This window comes from Ambystoma mexicanum, chromosome 5p, assembly GCF_040938575.1.
Source record: "Ambystoma mexicanum isolate Mex_15411 chromosome 5p, UKY_AmexF1_1, whole genome shotgun sequence".
Taxonomy (NCBI): Eukaryota; Metazoa; Chordata; class Amphibia; order Caudata; family Ambystomatidae; genus Ambystoma; species Ambystoma mexicanum.
The window spans coordinates 1,212,709,374-1,212,726,507 of NC_090930.1; the positions used below are offsets into that span (position 1 = coordinate 1,212,709,374).

General features: G+C 40.9%; 1 protein-coding gene across 2 annotated transcripts in view; it reads left to right on the plus strand.

Annotated features, from left to right (window-relative positions):
- Nucleotides 1-17,134, plus strand: part of SERPINB5 (serpin family B member 5) — a 172,212-nt gene that overhangs the window by 23,853 nt on the left and 131,225 nt on the right. For both annotated transcript variants that reach the window (XM_069613696.1, XM_069613695.1), the window contains exon 2: nt 14,239-14,416. In XM_069613696.1, the coding sequence (XP_069469797.1) occupies nt 14,249-14,416 (168 nt within the window). In that variant the 5' untranslated portion in view covers nt 14,239-14,248. The remainder of the gene's footprint in view (nt 1-14,238; nt 14,417-17,134) is intronic.

Genomic DNA, 17,134 nt, shown 5'->3' on the forward strand with positions numbered 1-17,134 from the left:
TTTGTCAAGTTCGCGTACATCTCAGAAATGTCCCTGAACATCAAAAACATCAGATCTTTGGCTCATTTTGGCCATATCCCATTCCATCCACATTAGCTCTCACCTGCTCAGAGATTGTTTCATAAATTTGACAAGTGTAATGTGTCTTTTAATAAGTTTTTAGCACAACATACAGGGACTACAAGCGCAGTTCGCAAATCCCAATGGGGTCCATTTCAAAAGTTTTGACACACCTCACATTTTTAATTGACCAATCAGCGGGCACGGATGATGTCCGCGAGAATTACACAGATCCCCGATTGGCCCAAAGGGGCCCGTGGACACTGAACTAGGAAGTGAGTCAGCGGACTGGATGCAGATATCACTAACTTTTTTGGACCTACTTTATGGCCATTTAAAAAAATTCTACTGGACTTATTTACACCAGATTTGCAAAAGCATGCTTTGAGACCAAGTGAGTTGTAGGCATGAGCAAAATCTTTTTCCATGCATGTCTATGCATATTTCAAATGTTTTGGGCACCCCTATAGCTTTACCCCCCCTTGACGAAACTGCACAACACTTTGCAAAATCATTCAGAGGTAACCATATACTTTTTTCGCAAAGTTTAATGGAAATTTGTTGAATGACACTAACATTATCAGACACCCCAAAACTGCTCTTTGTGTGGGTTGAGCACTTACCCATAATTACAGGTGCGCTACCGCAGGCCCTGTAAATAATAATTGGACATGATGAAGGCTGTAGTCACTGGTCATCATCAAAGGCCATAACTAGTGGTCAGTTAGTGTTGCAGAACACACAGTATACGTGGTTAAAAGCCATACCTAGTAGCCCATCACCATTTTGAAATATACAGTGGGAAATGTTAAAAGCTGTAGACCGTAGCCATGGCTAAAGGACATAGGTAGTGCCCATTAATATGTTAGAATATACCGTCAGCACAGTACAGTCGAAGGGCATGGCCACTGGCTACTATTGTGTTGAAAACCATGTCTAGTGGCTTGCTGGTGTATATAAAATACAATGGGCAAACCCGAAAGCCATAGCTAATGGCTAGTTAGTGTTCTATAATACACAGTGGGCACTGTCGTAGGCGCTTGCTTCTGGCATGTAATTATTTAAAAATATAAAGTGGACAATGACAAAGGCCATGTCTAGTAGCTAGCATATGCTAGAATATATAGTGGGCACATCAAAGGTTGTGGCTACAAGCCAGTATTGTGCTAAAGGTGAAGGCTAGTAGCTGGTTAGTGTATACAATATACAGTGTACAGGACTGAAGGCTCAGTTTTAAAAATAAATGTCTGAAGTCATGCCTAAATTGTAACATTATTTTGAGTATATATCTTCTTAAAGTCTAGTCATACAAATATTTCTAATAATAGGTACACAATAAAAAAAGTTTGTGTGTGTCAATGTATTAACACTTACCACAAGCTACACTTAAAACCTAACAAATGTAATTTCCACACTTCTTTTGAAATCTGTGTGAGTCCTTTGTTTGGCCACATACATACATAAGAAGTTAACAATGGCATCTCAAAATGTACACATCATATTTTAATTCTTTTTTTAATGGGAATTGTTTATTTGCAAAGATAGTTGTGTGCAGTGTGGAATACTTTTTTTATGAAATCAAAATTCATTAAAACATATAAACATTATCTCTAAATTGTAATTAGGATACTCATTTTCAAATTGGTGTGCATCCTTTTTTTAGCCACCTACACACCTAAGAATGTAATGCCAATTGTGTATAAACTACTATAAAACAAAACGTACATGGTGTAATGACACAACACAGTGCATCAAGTTTCTGAAAATGTCCACACTGCAAATAGGAGATCTTTAAACATTGAACACACTAACACATAAACTAGCCTATTTTCACTTTTTTATTGAATTGGAATACTGGTTAAAAACAAATGTGTCTGTCCTTATTCTGACCACCTACACACATAACAAGTAAGACACATATCTAATTCCTTCCCTAAAACTCTTACTAGTAGTTCAATATCATTTATTTCAGAAACATTGTACTTTTCTTTTTGTATCTACATCCTACTGTTTACTTGTTTTATATGTAAACAGTCAAGACCTTCTACACTCCCTAACACTCAGACTAATGTACATGGAACCACTTATGTAACCTAGTACTTATAGGGAACATATGTACATATTCCAATATACATTGTTTTTCACAATAAAATAGAAGTAGAAGATTGCAGAATGCTGTTTTCTCTTCTAATTTATGTAATCTTCAGAATATTATCTATACATTTATTTCATACTAATTTTAAAATCCATCCTAGTAACAGTCTATCTTCTACTTTACATACAACATGTATTAGCCTATTCTTCATTTCAAACTTTTATTTTGCATGTTTATATTCACAAAGGATATACAAAATATATTTTAAAACTTTGGTTCTAACAACATTAAGTAAGCATTCTTTAAACCCTTTGGTAATCAAGCTTGGTGTATGATTATAGAGTCATTACAGACAAGCCAATCTACTTCTGTACGCACCCATGTTGTGAAATGTCCACAGTGAATGGATGCCCCCTCATGAAAAATAATTGCAGATGTCTTAAAAGCTTTCTTACTAATAGAAACTTGACTATTTACAAAATTCATTATTGACATGTTCATTTTCGTACCATCTATATTGTATCTTTGAAACATAATGAATACATACTTATTAAAAACGAGATTTTGCAGTGTAGGTTGTAAATTATAACCCGAGTCACTGCATTACATGTCATGGAAAGCTTTAGTTAGAAGATCAGAAAAATGTGCATTTCTCTCATTAGAGATAGGAATATATACACATCTTCCAGAAATATCCTGAGTAGTGTAATCTTTCTTACATTGTATACACCTATCATTCCACTTGTAACTAATTCCTACATATCTATCTACACTAACAATTTCTTGGAGTAATACATTGAAGACAGCCATTACAAATTCTTGACTATCTTCCTGTATATTTTGAGAACATTGTTGATTTCCACTTGTAACAGCTACTAAATTTCGGATTGACATTGCTGAATGTGTACTGTTTGATTTCTCCTCTACAGATATTTTAAGAAATGACAGTTCCACACATAGCTGCCTATCTGCTGTGGTAGATATTTCTTGCATCAATGCTGTCATTTGAAACAACACACACAAAGCTGCATTAGAATAGCAGTACACCCCTGTTTTATTACTAAATCTACAATGGGAGTATAGCATATTTGAACGACTTTGCAACTCAGTTAGGTTGTCTTGTTTTTTAGTCTTAAGATAAATGATCTTACTTGAATGTAGTTTCAATGATTCCTTAAGTTTCCTGGTTAAGTGCTTAGCAGGTACAGGTATGAGGTTCAGGCAGTAGTGATACAATGTTAATTGAAAGGGCAATACAATAAAAGTCAGCTCATGGATTCATGCAAGATAGATGGATAATGAAGAGAGCATCGTATACATGTCAGTACACTAAGTGAGGATACATATAATGGGTACAATAACGTAAGCCCAAGTAACATGGGTGAAAATACACAACCTACAAAGCATTGGATAAGGCAGCTAAAACAAGAGCAGTGTGGCTGAAGCAGCTACCTATACATTTTTTGAAATGATTTATTGTATAGTATATGTACGCATGTATATAAATAAACAGTACTCATTTTACTAAGAATTTCCATTTTAATAACTGCACCCCTTTTTGTATAGATGTTTTTTGTTCTTGCAGTTTTCTTCTTTTTTTGTCCACAGTCTCCTGTGTAAAAAAGCCTGGAAATACACAGACAAAATAAATAAGACTCCCAAATACCTGCCAAATCACTGACCATGGAAATTTGACCCCAACATCACTTTACCTATAAAAAGTACTTTTGAAAAGAGATAAAACACAAACACCCAAAATCTAGAGCTGTGGGTATGAAACTACACATACCCGCAGCTATGTGTAGACCTATATATCCTCGAATATAGCTGCGATTATTGGAAAAAACAGAGAGAAAAATAATGCTTTGCTGGCCCCCAAGCCTTCACCTAGTGACCCCCTCATATGTAACAACTCCCCCCACTCCCCAGATGGCCTCCTCGCCTCCCCTGTCATATCCGTTTCCCCCCACAACACACACTGTTTCTGTGATGCAGTTTGCTTTGAGATGTTGGCTATTTGAAGCTATTACTAAGGCTACATAGACCTTCATTTTGCAAACTCAGTCCCTGGACCGCCTATAACTCCCAAATTTCACTTGGAGTCCTCCAGCGACCTCCCCACATCTAGACTAAAGTAATTTGTAATTATTTGAACCTGCAAATAGCTTTTAACTATTTTTCATTTCCTGTTATCCTCGGCTATAGCCGTGGCTATCTCTCGCATCGAGAGAAAAACAAGATCACAGTCATTTCATTTTTGAGACAGGGTATTTAAATAAATACAGCACAGAATAACCCCAAACCATGCATGGATCACGATCCGGGCTTCCTGACCAAGTTTTTTCGGACCTGGTCCGAATCCGTCCAGTGCCTTTGGCTGTGTGCTTTGCCAAAACTTGATCCTGTTTGTCTAAGGGAACATGAAGGGGAAGAAGGCCGCAACTTTGGAAAGAATAATTTTTTTGTCTTCCTAATAACTTTTTTGATTTTCTAACCAATCTTTACCAAACTTTGCAGTCTGGGGGGGGGGAGGGCCTGCGAGTTCCTAATCACTTTTTCAAATTTGGGACCAATTCGTTACTCGAATATAAGGGAAAATGTAGCAAATATAATGGCCAAAAATAAACTGACAATCAAAAGCCTTTCTGAAAGAGCAAGAAGTGACATTCACAAAATGATGCTTCCTATTGAATTTGCATATCTTGCCCACTGCTGCAATGAAAAGGACACCTATTTAATGTGCAGGGTGTAAATAAATGCGTATACCTAAAAACACACTTCAACAAAGTAACAGAGACTCTCACAGACTGCAACCATTTTTAAGGTCCTTTTCAATACAGTTTATTGTCAAAGTTAAAGGCAGGCTTGGAATTGTAATTTTTTAAACAGGAACTTTTTCTATATGAAAAAACAAAGGCCTGATTTCACCTTAAACACAAACATGCCAATTGCATATATTCTTTTAGCTACTCTTGACAGTTCGGAAGGACATGGCGAGAACCAAAGAGGAAATTGTGTCACATATAAAAAAGACTAGACACTGAACTTTGAAATGTACATGTATATTAGAAATAACCTGATTTATTTCAATGGCTATCTTTGAAATGTATTTTAAAGTCAAAATAATGAAGAAGTGATGCCAAATTGAAGCCTCATATAAAGTCACATTGTGTTTTACAATGTTTTTACTTTACTTTGAATAAGGATGTGATTTATGCAAGTCAAAAGACATGCTCAAACAGATGTTGGAGGTACTGTAGGGGCATTTTATACTGTCAAATAATTCCCCTTTCTGAATCCCATTGACGAGGCACAGGGCTTTATGTGAAAGATCTTTAACCATGGGGTCTCTAAAAGGGTCGGTCGAGCTCACAGTGTTTTACTGGATGCTTTACTAAATCCTGAGGCCCCTCTTTTAAACCGTATGAGTAAAGACCAGATTTTCAGCCTTCTCAATCCACCGTTTACTCTCATCATGGCAGACTTTCCATATGAGTGGCTCAAGCTGACAAAGAGGAGGAGATCAGTTAATTCATTGCAGGTCTGCAGTTTTTCGAATCTGGGTTGTCTGCCCATGAATGTTTTGTTCACAGGTGGACTGCTCGGGCCCCCGATTTGACTGTTCATTAAAAACGGGGCCCAAGCAATTTTTGTCCCCAGCCGTCAATGTTAAGGATGCGGGGACACCTCTGCACCTCTGAATCCCCAAAATACCAAACATGGGGAGTGGGGGACACCCCCAAAGCCCCCGCTCCTCATATTCAGTATTTTCTGCCGCAATCAAAACGGAAGCACCTAAATCGAATAAAACATCCATACAGACAGTTTTTATCCGATTAAATCGGGTGTTACTGTTTTTTCAGCATAGAATTCTATGAGGTCAGTCGTGTTTGACATTTTATCAACAATTGGTACAATATTTCTTGGGCATCCAGGGTTTTTTGTAGTATGTTTTGGCTTTTTGACTGAAGTTGTTTGCCATCCCCGGGTGGTCAGATGCAGGATGGCAACTTTAGTCTTATGGGGTGGGGGGAGGCATTGGATGATTTATAAGCTAATTGAAGTGTTTCAGAGTATGCATGCAATAGAGAGGTGTGGATGTTTTCCAGAAGATGAAGTCTGCAGTATTGTCTTGGCTCTCAAGAAGAACAAGGGTTGTCAACAGGTGATCAACCTGAGGGATCTCAACAGTTTGATTGTCTACAATCCTTTCAAGATTGAGACAATTGCACATCTGAGAAATGCATTTCGTCCAGGCAATTGGCTCATCAGGTTGCAGCTGAAGGATGTCTCTCTGATAGTGCCAATGTGTGTGCAACAGAGAAAGTACCTTTAGGTCTACTGGAGAGGGATTCAGTATCGCTTTGCTGTCCTTCCTTTCAATTTGGCGTCGATGAGTGGTTCTTCACCAAACGTTTGCCTCTGGTGGCATTATTCCTACGGACTAGGGGACAACTTCCTCATCATATCATAACATAACATAACATTATAGGTGTATTCACACGTCCATCCCCAGAGGGACAACTTGTCGCTATTGACAGATGACAGATGTTTATTGTTACCTAACTTAGTGGTACTCATAGCCAGGTAGGCTATGAGCTATTTAACATTGACGGTTCATCTGTTATACCTGCTGATGTTTTCACAAATTGGGAAAAGTCTGGGGTTTCTAGGAGTCATACAATTCAATTATTAGGCCTTCTGATAGATTTCAGGACGTTCACCTTACGGCTGTCATAGTCCAAGGGATGGCACATTTCCAGACAGTTGTGCAGAACCCTTTTTCTTCCAGTTCTTTCAAGTCAGTTTCTGGTGAGGATTAAAAGCCTGTTGTCATATTTCATCCAGGCAGTATTTACTGCCTTTCTTTGCTAGATGGCCCTCCAACGGCTAAGGACTCAGGTTTCGGCATAGAGGTGCACTACTCTGGTTCTGTGTCACGTTCTGGGGAAGCAAGAGCAGAATCTGCTTGTTGGCTGTCAAATCTAGAGGAGTGGAATGGCTGTAGGCTCTTTCCTTCTGCCCTCGATATATGCTTTGAGTCAGATGCAAGCAGTAAGGGCTGGGCACAAGGTGTGGTTCAATCTAGACTTGTGAGCTATGGTCACAGAAGAGGTACACCTGGCACATTAGCTGTTTAGAGAGTTATCAGGTTCCTTTTAATGTGCAGTTTTGTCAAGGATCATCCTCATGGTGGGGCAATGCTGTTATTGGACAAGGTGTCCGCGGTAATGTACATCAACAAGTTTGGGTGTACAAGGTCTTAAAGGATGTCATATCTGGCAATCGCCTTTTGGGATTTTTGTCTCAGATCAAGGTTCATGCTGAGTAGCTACCAGGATCCACCAACCAGGTGGGGGATTGGTGCTGCCATTACTTGAAAGACTCCAGCAGCTGGAGGTGCGCAGGTTGGACTTTCTTTTTCTAGTTGAGTGCTAGATTCCTTTAAGTGCATGTATTCCTGCACTCATACTCAGCAACCAATTTACCAGATTTTTCAACTGCAGTTTGAATCCATTTGCAGGGTGACAGGCACCTTTTTTAAGCTTAGAGGCTGGAGAACCCCACTTCCCTTCCTGTTGCTTTTATTATGAATTGAGAATGGAAACCTTGAATCACTCATAATCATTGGAAATGTCCAGTGGTTGCAGAGGAGAATTTTAAGTGTGCCTTAATATAATTTTCATGGAGCCACCATCATTTTTCTTTTGCGCTACTTGAAAACAAGACAAAGAGAGAATGAGAGACTGTGATTGTAGGAAGCGTATATGTGTATGTGTCTGTGTATGTAGTTTATGTATATTGTCAGGAAGCACTATTGGATCCCGAAAAGGCTCCATGAATCTCTCAATTAGCTCTTTAGCTGGGATCTCTCAGGGGTTTAAACTGTACCACTATGAGAGGTCAGAACAGAAACAGAAAATAAGCTGGATTGTTCCCAGAATGCGGCTTGCATATGGGCTGCCCAGTTCCCCCCACGCTCTTTATTGCAGGATGGTGTAATGCATCACTGTCTCTGGGATTGAGGTATCCACACAGTAGTCAAACCAAAAATGTCCTCCAGTTCCTTATCAAGGCCAGGGCTGACTCCCTCCAAATGGCTTCACAATTCAGAGGAGATGTGGAGAAGTAGACGGGCGGATTGAACATAACAAAATGTAAAGATTGTAAACTACAATGTCTTTCACAATACATTTGTGGATTCCTGGGGTATCTCCCAGTCACTTGCAGTCTCTTATGGGTGGGAAGGTATCCCTCTCTTGATCTTCCTGCTTTCTTGGCTGTTTTTAGATAGCTTGAGTTTGGTGGTAAGGACTTTTCCTTGGGACTCAGCTCCAGAGTGGTAGCTGGATTCATCCCAAACCTTAAATAAGAGTCACTGGCTTTTGTCTGGGCCTTTCAGCACTTCCAATTCTCAGGGTTCCGGCTCTATGGTCCACCAGCCCAATCCCTCTCTCCTCCTTATCACCTCACTCTGTGCTCATACTTGAGGGCCACCTCTTCCCACCTTTCTCTTCTCCTCAGTAGTACCCCTGTGCAGCACCTGCACCACTTCCATTCAGAGGGTCACTGTTTTAAAGTTCAGGGTTTGCCTTTATCGTCACTATTGTCACTCCTTAGCTTCCTCAGTGCCTGACATGCCCCTTCAGCTCACACCCTCTCTGCCTATGCCTTCCTGTCCCCCTACTCTTTCTGTCTCCAACAGCTGAGTTTCCTCCTCTCATCCTCTACTTTTCTTCAATAGCAGTTATTTATCCTCTCTTCCCTTTCTCCTCACCCTCTTCTCTCTACTCACATTCCTTTTCCTCTCTTCTAACACCTGATGTTTCGCCTCACCTTCTCTGTCCCCTCCGTCATCATCTCTTCTTTTCACCCCTCCTCCTCTCCTTCCTTCGAGCACCTGCTGATTCACCTCTCCTCATCGCCACTCACCTCCTCTATGTTCTCTTGTCTTGCTCTAATTCTGTCCTCCAACCACTTCTAAACCTACGTTTGGTCCATCTCCAAACACGCACTCAGATTGAGCTGTTAATCTCTTACAGTAAATAGCTAATGCCTCCCCAGGGGAAGGCTCTCGATCGAACATTTGCAGGTTTGCAAGATTTTGCACCTCCACATTGGTTTGGTTAAGCCTTTTCCCAGGGGAGTTGCTTCTCTCTGAACCTGCATCACAGACCCACCCCCACTTCCACCAAAGACCAAGCCTTTAGCCATCTGCATCTTGGATTGTCAGAATCCCTACACGCGGCGGTAGCCCTTAGTGAAGGAGCACAACATGCCGACGCTCTTTCCCTCCCATACAGTGCAGGGTTGCCTGATGTAGCTATGGAGATCAACTTTTCATTAGGTGGTGATGTGGTGAAACGTACATATTCATTGCAAAATTAGACGCACCCTGGATGTTTCTGCTTTAATCCATGAATTGTGTTTTATTGTGTCTGTGCCACCTTTTCACCCATTTAAAATATAGCGTGATTTTCTTTATAGTAAAACTATTTGCATAAAAATGGGAACAGTAATCACCAATTATTCACAACAAAATCTATCTATATAAGTTAAAATTTGTCTGTGGCAGGATTTGTGGCGAAGCGTTGTTCCTTATACAATTCTACACTGTTACACCAATCTGCATCAAATTTTGCATAGTTACCTGTTACGACCCTCCGGACATTACTGGCTACATGACATTTGGACACCCCACCCCGTTCCCCAGATTTCAGCACAAGTCAAAATGTGTTTGTGTGTTTGTGAGTTTGTGGCTTGGCGAAGCGTTGTTCCTTATACAATTCCACACTGTTTCACCAATCTACACCAAAGTTTGCATAGGACCCTCTAAACATTACTGGCTACATGACATTTGGAAAACCCACGCCGCTCCCTGGATTTCAGCACAAGTCAAAATGTGTTTGTTAGTTTGTGGATTGGAAAAGCGTTGTTCCTTATGCAATTCCACACTGTTTTACCAATATGCGCCAAATTCTGCATAGTTACCTGTTAAAACCCTCCGGACACTACTAGCTACATGAAATTTGGACACCCCACCCATTTTCATGGATTTCAGCACCTTCACACGTGAGATGGTTGCCTGAAGTCGGCAAAACATCCCTGTGGTCGTAGAAGGACCTTCTGTCATAGATGCAAAATAACATCAACCCTAGAATGCACGGTTTCAGGGTCATTTGCACCGCAATGGAGCGCAACAAACTTCACCACGCCTGGGTGAGGCAACAGGTGGGGAGAGACCACAGTAGGTCCCAGTATGCAGCAGCACACCACCTCTCGCCTCCCCCCAACATTTGCTCTGGGGTATATCAGCCAGCCACACACAGCCATTCTCAGTGCACTTTACTGCAGAGTGTAAAGCACATCAAGCGATAAGCAAATTGGAACATCGACCTACAGGATCATTGATTTTCAACAATTGATGAGAGTGTTGTCATGTCTGTCCACAGAGCCGGTTCAGAGAACAGGTACTTTTTGCTAGTAAAATATTATAAATACAGACCATTACATGATTTCATGAATCACAAAGTGCTATGTGCTATGTATAAATAAACAGAATAAACAATTGCTTCACAGGGAAATTATAAAGTTAATTACACATCATATACATTAGTATGTTATTTGTTACTACCAATGATACTACTTCCACTAAATTAATCATTGAGCTCACACAGATTGTTTGCATTAATCGGAGCAGCACAATGAATTAACACAGCTAAGATTTATATCAGTTTATACTTTTTCACTTGAAATCCGTAATCAAAAATATGTGCCACTATAATAGTTTTCTAGTTCCTATATCAGCCTCCCAATAGCAATAGGTGATACTCCCCTTTCCTGAGCATTTGCTACTTGGAGCATCAAATCACCCACGTTGCTGTTTCACCATAAAACATCTTAGTCTCTTCTGCCATGCTGATGCCAGGCACAGGGCAATATTTTTTATTAGTACACAGCAAGGTTAAATGAGCGTGTTGCAAGCAAGCTCATTGGCCCTCACCCAGGTCTTACCTCGCTGACAAGGCTCTGAAGCCTCTGCTTCCCCGCTGCGACATCCCGGAGTGGCTGCCATGGAAAGGGAGAAGGAACTGCGTGTAGTCCCATTGCCCCTTCAATGGCGGCCATTTTTTAGTTTATTTTTGTTTCCATTGGTTGTAATGGCTGCAATGGAAAGGTAGAAGGGACTATGTGTAGTCCATTCTCCCCGATCCCTGGTGGCGATTTAATTTTGCTTTTTTTTCTCGAGTCGGGAAATGGCTGCAGCGTTGTTTTTCAACTCAAGAAAAATTGGTGTTAGTACCGCGGTATGATGTGCCGGAGTACTAATGATGATATGACCCTCGGAGGGGGGGGGGCATTACCGACTGGTAATGCCACCCTCCTATGTCATATTGCCTAAGTGTACCAGTCTTTTGGAGCCTTACATTCCCTTTTCCCTTTCCTTGAGTAGTGATTTAAGTCATTGCTCCCTTAATCTTTTGTAAAGACGACACAGCTATAAGAAGTGGGCTATTGTCTCTTCACACAAAAACAGTTCTGGCCTTTGACAGACCTAATCCTCTCCCGACGTACAATGAAGGCTTGGATGGGGAGATTCTCCAGCCTTAATTTTTGTTTGGTCTCATAACATGTCAAATTATAAAATACATTGTTTCAAAGTGGAGGAAGTTCAACACAGGGAGTGCACTTAAACAGTTATTGTGCCTAATATAAAGCTCATTCCTACTTGAGTACAATGAGTAAAACAGAGGTACAGTTAAGGGCAGTGGTGGCTGGTGAATTTTTTAAGTGGAGCAGTGTGAGTATTTCCCCCCAAATGTGCCCCTTCGATCAAGTGTAGCAAGGGAGCCCGAACCAATTATGTTTTCCCCCGAAAACATTTTTTGAAAATGTAATGGGTTAAAATGGTACATTTTACAGCACACTTTTTTGACAAATTGGGTAAAAAGACAAACTGCAATTGATTTTGTAGGGTAATTCATGAAACTATACAGTAGATGCAAGTCATCAGCAGCACACAGGAGCTTTTCTTCAACACATTTTCATGATGCCTTTTCCCACAATATGTGCCAGTATAAAAACATTTTCACGGTGGCTGTGCCCATACATTTCCATCCTGGCTGAACCAATATATGCCAGTAGTCCCATATTACAACATAATCATGTTTTCTTTGTGCATAATGCCAGTAATGATCCCATAAGAAAACATTTACATGCTGGTTCTGCTAATATATGCCAGTACACCTACAACATGTGCATGTTGGACTGACCATTAAAAGTGCATGCCACAGTATAAAAATATATCCAAACTGGGCCCCACCAAAATGCCAGTCTAGCTACATAATAACACTTAACATGCTCACTTCATTAAAGACACCCAATATAACATGTCATACCACAATAAATTGCTAGATTGACTGCATTAAAATGCAAGTCTAGCTACATAACACACTTATTATGCTTCCTTTATCAAAAATGCCCAATGTAAAATGTCATGTCACACCAAGAAATGGCTAGCCTGGCTGCCCCAAAATGCCAGTCCAGCCATGTATAACACCTATCCTGCCTGCTTTAGCAAAGATGCCTTAGACAAAACGTCATGCCACAGTAAGGCATGGTTAGACTGGCTGCACCAAAAAGCTTGCTTCACCATAGATGCCTGATAAAAAATGCCATGCCTGCCCCCTGGTGCAACATCACTTCACACTCACACAAACTCACATTCATTATGAATGTGATTATGCTTGTTCGTGATGTGCTGGGGGCCCAGGTGGCAGACATGGTATTTTTTTACTAAGAATCTGTCATAGATGCAAAATAACATGCCTGTCCCTTGGGCCCCCCAGCGCCTCAAAAATGCACACAGTAAATGTGATCATGCTCTTGGGGATTCAGGGCCTAAGCATTGTTGAGGAAGGACTTGCCCCATTCCACCGCTCCGGCCTGTTCTGTTTGTATTTGCGTGGGAGCACAGGAGCACCCCCTCACACATACAAACATGCAATTCCCCATCCAGCATTTCCAATGTGGGGAAGCAATACACCCCTGGCCTTCTATGGCTCGTTGAACATGTGCAGCTGGGGAACAGAACTGTCAAAGGGAAACACTGTTTCCCTTTGACAGTTCAGCCAGTTAGCTAATAGCACAGCCTCAGCTGCAAGAAGCAGCAGACAGAGCACTCAATGTTTACACTGGGTTGGCTACTATAATGGGGGAGGGGTCCAGTGGTCGACGCCCACTTGCCCATTATGGATAAACCACCAATGTTTAAGTTGAAAAACCACCAATAGGGAAGAGATCACTAAGTGGTCATGGGAGGAGATCAGTTAGGGAAAGAGAAATAGGGTTCTGGTTGCCTGCAGCTGAGTTCTTATCATATGGGGAAGCCAGTATATTCAAATGTGTTTCAATTCTGAGAGCTTCAGTTAGGTAATTCGAGAGATTACGGGTCGGAGCTGTGATTGACCTGGCTCCTTGTCTCAGCTTTTTGAATTTGGGTGTCCACTGGAGGTTCTCAATTGAGGATTTCAAATTCCTAGCTTAGGTGTGCAGTAAAAGAACGGTCCTGAGGTATTTTGACCCCTTTTTGAGTAGGCCTCTCTGTTGGACAAAATGTGAAAGACATCCAATGTAGAGCCTTCATGGCTGGTGATATATGGTTGTGAGGGCCAAGACTGAAAATCTACCTGGGTGTAGGTTTCTTCTATGAGTTTTTGTTGGTGGGTTTGAAATTTCCTCAGACCCAAAGTAAATAGATTTGCAGTAACCAAGGTTGAATATGGCAATCGCGCTCCAACTCCACCTTGTGAGCCATTCTGAGGTAAATTATAATCTTATAAAGACGATGCAGGTTAAAGTGAGATTTGTGGGAAATCACATCTATTTGTGGTGTGAGCGGCAGATCCGTGTCCAGGATGATGCAGAGGTTCTGAGCATGATTGAAAATTCTGGAGGGGAATAGAAAGTAACATGTCATTTGAAAGAAAGGGTGATGGCTTTAGGAATGCAGAACGTAAGCAACTATGTTTTAGGCAACTGCATCTATATTTTTCTAAATCTGCCTTTGTTTTGTGTTGTAGATCTGTAACAATGGATGCGCTCCAACTCGCAAACACTGCCTTGGCTATTGACGTGTACAAAAAATTGAATGAGCAGAACACAAATAAAAACATTCTTTTTGCACCTCCTTGCATCTCTGCCCCATTGGCTCTAGCTTTGAAAGGGGCAAAAAATGAGACGGCAAAACAAATGGAGCAGGTACGTTAAGGCCATTACTCAACTAAATGTTTGTCTTATTGTTGTCCACTGCATTGATCAAACTCTGGTGTTCCTTCATTTGAGCACAATCAAAACCTTGTAGTTGTGTGAATGTAATGCTTTTTTAGACATATCTCATCAACAGCTGTTTGGAATATTACACATGTGTATCTCGTTAAAGGAAGTGCACTTTTTCTTGATTTATTTTAAAATACATATTTCTATATATTTTTGACCTAACATGAACCTAGATTAGTAAAGCAACTATGCATGGATGATTAAATAAGATGTCATTTACACTGTTTGAGTGAAACATATACATTGCAAACTTGTTACACTCTACAGTTTCACTGCAAAACACAGTTTACAAAATCTGTCATGGGCATAGAGCACAGGGCATAGGATAGATAGCATACATGCAACCATGTGATTATCAGAAAAAGCTACTTTAATGAGTTTTAGGGTGGACTGTTTGCATGCCACAAATGTGAATTTCCCATCTTTGTGACTCCCTGGAAAATGTGCAAAAAGTTTCATCTTGCTTCCTCTCAACCCTACATTCCCCTTTGTCTTCCCCTCTCTTTTCCATTTTTAAAACTTTCTAACTTTTCTTTCCTTTTCATAGTCGGTTTAGACATTTCTCAGAATGGGGTTGAAAAATGAGAGTTTTCGGGAGGATAGCTCAGGGGCAATGTGCTCGCCTTGGAAGCAAGACGACACGGAGCACCACAGGTTCGATGCCCGGATCCGCGCTTAGAAACCTCTGGGTATTAAGCGCGTTATAAATAACCTATCATATCATATCATCATATTTCACATGTATGACTGGAAGCCGGGTGGTGGACCATGGTGTCCGGTTAAAGGTGCGATTACAAAAGGTTTGAATGCAATAGGTTCGGGTACATAGGACCGAAAACAAAAGGTTCAATTTTTTTAAATTATATATTTATTTTAGGGTTTCCGTATAGGTGAAAAAAGTGGTTTTTACCACAAAAACAGGGGTTGGGAGGGGGCCCCCCCAAGAAAAATAAATAAATAGTAAACTTTTCATTTGCACATTTAACCTATAACTGTGGACCACCACCTTATTTCAAGTATCGGAGACTGAGGAGGACGAGCAGTTGTTGCCTAAAGAGGGATGTAATTCTTAAATTCTTGATTTAAGGTCAGTGATGATGGTGTGAGTCAGAAGGACAGGTGAAATTAACTCCAAAGCCGGTGTAGTTGACACAACACTGCTTGTGGGTTGCCTCCTTGTTTGGCATATGTGGATTGTCAATGCTGGCCACTTCTTGACATCTGGTAGGGCGGGCTCCTCGTATGATAAAAGATTGGCTGGCAATGTAGTGGGATTTTGGGGGTGAGGGCCTTGAAGATGATGCAGCGCACCTCAAGAACATCAATGTGGGGAAATGTTTTCCTGGGTAATGTGTCCAATGAGGGGGCAACGTGATCATATTGAGATGTTTCGTAGTATTGGTGTATGACAAGGTCCTATACTGTCCATTGGAAGTGTAGAACTGGGACGTGGTGCTTGATTTTCTTGAGTAGGGTCAGGTTGTATCAGTAAGTGTCTTTATTTTTGTGATATGAGATTTGACAATAGGCAGTGATCCATGAAGAAGCCAAGAGATTGGATGGAGAATGGTTGTGGAGTAGAGGTGACTTACATGTCACTGAATCATGTTTCGATGGTGGCATTGCATTGCATTTCTTACTGTAAAAAGGAGACACTCAGTAACTGTAGGGTTAGGTGCTGAAACCCTTCATGGTTGGACTGTGTTTTGCTCTCCCATCGGGTGGTGGATCGCATTTGGCGATGAGATTTTGAGTTTACCTTGAGTATCATCATCTTCATGCGTGTGTATGTCTAAGTTTTTGCTTTGATGCAAAACGTCAGTGTCTTCATTTAACGGTTGAGGCTCATGGGTGATGTTTTAGATCCCATGGCTCATGGGTCTAGGGGGGTCCACATTTTATTGGTAAGTAGAAAAGCAATTTGTGGGTTCCAGGAGTATAATGCAAAAAGAAGGTTAACCAGTTGAGAACTAAGACACTGATCCCCAATGAAGTTGATAGGGTACAGTGGAAATCAGAGTGGTCCACCATGCCTAACGCACTTAGCAGGTCCATGAAGACCAGTGGCAAGGATGTGTCTTGTCTAGTGCACAAAGTGTATCATTAACACGCTGAATGTTGGCAGTTACAAACCTGCCTCACAACCCATTATCTGATTGGCAGTACTAGAGGAGATTGTAAAAGGCTAAGCAATTTTGTAATTGCGTTGCTACCACACTTTCAATGTTTTGCCCAGATGGAAAATATGTATGATAAATTGTAGTCGCTAAGGTCACAGGGAACACGATTAGCTTCGTCAAGAATTTGAAGGATTATTTCTAAAGATGAATGGGAAATGGCATGGGTTACGAAACAGTCCTAATGTAGAGCGCAGTTGTCAAGGCTCTGCTGGGAATCTTTACATTATGAAGGGGAGCAGCATTCCATGTGGCACGAAATGGGCCAGCAAGGTTGCAACATTTGGGAATGACTCAAAGCAGAAGGACATCTAAAGGAGGGGGGCAGAGTAGAGATCAAAAGAGGAATGGAGGAAGCAGATCTGGACTAAGTCGATGTTGACCCTGATCTTGCTATTTATGAAATCATTGATAGCTGCTTGATACTTCATAGAGAGAGGCATTACGGCAACCAGGAGAAAGC